The sequence below is a fragment of the Dipodomys ordii genome, unplaced genomic scaffold, assembly GCF_000151885.1.
Source record: "Dipodomys ordii isolate 6190 unplaced genomic scaffold, Dord_2.0 Scaffold103, whole genome shotgun sequence".
Taxonomy (NCBI): domain Eukaryota; kingdom Metazoa; phylum Chordata; class Mammalia; order Rodentia; family Heteromyidae; genus Dipodomys; species Dipodomys ordii.
In genome coordinates this window covers 1,519,104-1,523,480 of record NW_012267319.1, presented here as the reverse complement: position 1 = coordinate 1,523,480, position 4,377 = coordinate 1,519,104, and the positions used below count along the sequence as shown (strand labels likewise).

Below are 4,377 nucleotides of genomic sequence, written 5' to 3'. Positions count from 1 at the left end.
CCTCTCCCCGCCCCTCCTCTCCCTCCTGCCCTTGTGCCCCCTCCTTGCCTCATTCTCCTCGCTACCCCTCACCTTCTTCCAGCCCTACTTCTATTCTTTTTCTTTGGCCTAGAGTCTTGGGGCTGTGAGCAGCTCAGGCACCGAGGCCTTCCTACCCCACCCCTGCCCCCTTGGCGTGGAGACCCCACTACCCCCAGGGCCCCCGACACATCCCCTCCCCTGAGCCGTGGGGCCCAGCTCTGGCTGGTGGGACCCTGGGCGCCCCTTTCCCCCCCCCGGGGCGGCGGGGCCGCTGCCAGCGCGCGTGCTGTCCCCGCAGAGTGCGGCGTGCCCTCCGTGAGCCGGCAGAGCAGGATCGTGGGCGGGTGGGCCGCCAGCCTGGAGCAGTGGCCCTGGCAGGTGAGCCTGCAGGTGCAGGGCGTGCACGTGTGCGGGGGCTCGATCATCACCCCGGAGTGGATCGTCACGGCCGCACACTGTGTGGAGAAGTACGTCCGCCTCCCCGGGGCGCGGGGGGGGGGGCGGGGAGGACGAAGCTGCAGGGCCCCTCGTCCCATGGCCTGAGCTGGCTTTGGAAGCTCCAGGGCCCCGGGTATGGTGGGGCAGCGATGGGGCCCAGCCCGTGGGTCCCTGAGCAGGCCACGAGAAGCGCGTGGCCTCCGCCTTGTGGCCTGGGACGTCCGGAGCCCTCGGGTCTCCTGGGCACGTGGCCCTCACGCTGCCTGAGGAAGGTTTTCTGAGTGTCTGCCCAGATGGCACGGCCCAGGCAGGGGCAGGGCACACGGCACCTGCGCCGGCTGTGTCCACAGGACTGGGCCGGGCCCCTTTCTCTCTCTTACCACCCGGGGCTTGGGCCCTGGCCTGTGGGGGACAGCCCGGGTGTGTCTCGCTGCCTTGAGCTGCCGCTGCCTCGCCTCCTGGCCCAGCCGTTCTCTGGCTGCGTGGTCTTGGGCCGGTCGCTCAACAGCCCTGAGCCACCTGACTGCGGTGCCCGCTGGTGGGGGTGAAGGGTCACTGTCCTCCGCTCGGGGCTTTCCTTCCTCTCCTCCCTCTAAGCCCAGCCCCCGGGGCCCTGAGGGTCAAACTGTTCTTCCATTGGATACAAGGGATCTTTTGCGTGGTACTAGACTCCAGAATTGTTCCTCATGGCGCATGGATGAAGCGCCTGCTGTGTGCTGGGCAAAGCTCTGGCATGCGGAGCTCTCAGGAGGGACGAGGGCGGGCGGCCGGGCGCCAAGCTCATCGCCACACTCCCCCTGTGGTGGGGCGTCACCTCCCCCCGGGAGCCCTGCGCAGCGTCTCCCCGGCGTGTGGCCTGAGACCCGAGGGCCGCGGCCTCTGTCTGTGTCGTGCAGGCCTCTGGACAGACCTCGGCACTGGACGGTGTTCGCAGGCATCCTGAGACAGTCTCTCATGTTCTACGGCCACGGCCACCGGGTGGAGCGGGTGATCTCACACCCCAGCTACGACCCCAAGAGCAAGAACAACGACATCGCCCTGTTCAAGCTGCAGACGCCCCTGATGCTCAGCGGTACGTGCGGAAATGCCGCGTGTGCCGTGCCCGGCGGAGGGCCCGCTTCCGTCCTGGAGGAGGAGTGGGGGGCAAGGCGGGGGGAGGGGAGGAAGGAGGCCATATTTGTTCTTGGTTGTGAAGCGTGACATTTCCATCCATCCACATGAAGATCAAGGGAGCAGCTTCTCATCCCAGCCCCGAGGCCGGCGGGGGCCTGGTGACCGCTAGGGCCTGCCCCGTGTCTCGGGGACATTTAGCAGCCTCTCTGTCTTGGGTCACTTGTGACTGTCAACAACGCTCTCGACAGCCCAAATCCCCAGAGATCTCTGTGACATCAACCATTTGCTCACGTACATTCTGAGAGCAAGAGCTCTGAGGTCATCATTAAAACAAAGGCATTTGCCTGAGCTTGGCATTTGGCCCCTGCTCTACTCGGTGTACAGTGGAAGGTTCTAGGCCCGTGGGGGTCCAGCCTCCCCCCGGAAGCGTCTGTATTCAGGCTGGGAAATGGCCCCACATGGTGGAGCTGTCAGCCTCCCGCCGTGGCCTGGGACCTTTTCTCCCTCCCCCTGCGCGTGGTGCCCGGGTTGATGGGGAGGGCGCAGCAGGCAGGTGTGCCAGGAACCGGGTTCCCTGGTTAGGGGGTGGCAGGGAGCGCATGGCAGAAACAGGAGGCCAGGCTGCAGGCCCGACGCAGAGGCTGACGCCCACTCCTCTCTTCTCGAGACAGACAGGGTGAAGCCGGTGTGTCTGCCCAACCCGGGTCTGATGCTGGACCCCGAACAGCAGTGCTGGATTTCTGGGTGGGGCGCCACGTTTGAGAAAGGTGAGGCTCTGGGCCGGTCTGCCAGGGAGGCGCGTGCAGCCAGCCCGGCTTAGAAACGCAGGTCCAGCGGGCACCAGTGCCTCACACCCGTAATCCTGGGAAGCTGAGATCCGAGGGTCACAGTTCAAAGCCAACCCAGGCAGGAAAGACCGTGAGACTCTTGTATCCAATTAACCACCAAGAAGTCGAGCTGTGGTTCAAGTAGGAGAGTGCCAGCCAGAAAAAAGGTAATGGACAGCGTCCAGACCCGGAGTTCAACTCCTAGTCCTACTCCCTTCCCCTACGCTCCCAAAACCCCAAAGAAATGGGAGGTCTACATTCAAATCTGGCAGCTGTGTGCCCCAGTTTCCCCAGGTACTTAGTGGGAAGCCTCATACCAGTGCTGTATAACTCAGTGACAGAGGAGGGAGAGAGGAGGGCATGTAGCTACAGTGTGGCCAGGGAGAGGCACCCACTCTTCTGAGAGCTGCTGGCTGACACCCCCCATCCTTAGGGAAGACCTCAGACATGCTGAACGCCGCCAAGGTACCTCTCATCCAGCCCTCGGTGTGTAACAGCAAATTAGTCTACGACAACCTCATCACGCCGGCCATGATCTGTGCAGGGTACCTACGGGGGGGCATCGACTCCTGCCAGGTAACTCGAGTTGATCAACTTCCGGGGCTTGCCAGCATCAAAGAGGGGGAGCAAAGCCAGCGGGGGGCAGCCCTGGCGGGTGCAGGTCACTCACAGGGGAAAAGCTGCGTGGCAGAAGCGAGTTCTGCCCACCATGCTCTTGTTTGCTGCAAGTGTCTGTGGACCCGTAATACTGTAGATCCTGGCTGGTAGCGATCCACGCAGTGACCATTGGCTGGGGACCGGCTAAAGCCAGTCTGGCACGGCCTGTTTTGGGGAGTACACCCAGGGCTGCAGCCTGGCCTGCCTCCCCCCAGGCGGAGACAGCTCCTGCTGTCGTCCACACAGAGAGCTCTTCTGTGCTTCTGGGGTCACAGCTGATTTCCTGCTCTCAGGAGCTTTCTGTGCCCCCTAGGGTGACAGCGGGGGGCCGCTGGTCACACTGAAGAACGGAATCTGGTGGCTGATCGGGGACACGAGCTGGGGCTCAGGTTGTGCCAAGGCGTACAGGCCCGGCGTGTACGGGAATGTGACGGTGTTCACAGACTGGATCTACCGACAGATGAGGGTAACTTGCTCACCCCCTCCTCACTGAGTCTCAGACTCCATGAGCCACGCCCGAAGGGGCCCAGGCAAACGCCAGACGCGGAGCCCCCTGCCCTCTGCCTGAGGTGCTGAGCAAACTCACCCATGATCTGGGGTGACTATGTCACCTGCCCATCCTGGTGTCTCCTCAGGGGTCACTGCCCTCTCTCCCGCCCCCGTGTCCTGTGTCCTCGGGTAGCTGCTGTTTAGCTTGTGACAAAACACTGGAGCAGATTAACTTAAAGGAGGAGAATTCACAAAGGCCTGCCTTGGAGGTTTTAGAGGCTCCATTACTTGGCCCTGTGGTGAGGCTGGACGCCAGGGTGGAGGCAGCTGGGCCTGGGGTGGGAGCTGGGCCGCCATGGGCGCCTTTGCCCAGAGGCTGCTCACCTCCTGGCGGCAGGAAGCAGAGAGAGGGAGCAGCCCGGACAAGATGTCCTCTCCAAAGGCACGGGCCAGGGTTTCTTCAGCAAGGCCCCATCTCCCAAGTCTTCGCCGCTGGCATTCCTCCAAGTCCCTCACCCCGTGACTGAGTACAGGGTGGGTCCACCTCCTGGGGACGAAGACACCAACACCAGTGTTCTGAGAGCTGCCCTGTGCATTCTGGCTCTCCTGACCTCTCCAGCACCATGCATGGTGCCCACCCATGCCAAGAGCTCCCCGGGATCCCCTGCAGACCCCTCCGGGATCTGTTCAGCAGCACGAGAGCAGCTCGGCTGGCCTGCTTCCTCAGGTGCAGCCAGGACTAGGGAGGGGAGGGCGAGGGCGACAAGCCCCCCCACCTGCCTCCCTCCCCAGCTTCCTCCCCCACCTGCCTCCCTCCCCAGCTTCCTCCCCC

The 4,377-nt window shown here is 63.7% G+C and overlaps 1 protein-coding gene across 2 annotated transcripts in view; it reads left to right on the top strand.

The window, feature by feature from the left end:
• Positions 1–4,377, top strand: part of Tmprss2 (transmembrane protease, serine 2) — a 23,824-nt gene that overhangs the window by 17,678 nt on the left and 1,769 nt on the right. For both annotated transcript variants that reach the window (XM_013027332.1, XM_013027333.1), the window contains 5 exons: positions 320–488; positions 1,356–1,531; positions 2,244–2,339; positions 2,833–2,975; positions 3,370–3,522. In XM_013027332.1, coding sequence (XP_012882786.1) covers positions 320–488; positions 1,356–1,531; positions 2,244–2,339; positions 2,833–2,975; positions 3,370–3,522 — 737 coding nt within the window. The remainder of the gene's footprint in view (positions 1–319; positions 489–1,355; positions 1,532–2,243; positions 2,340–2,832; positions 2,976–3,369; positions 3,523–4,377) is intronic.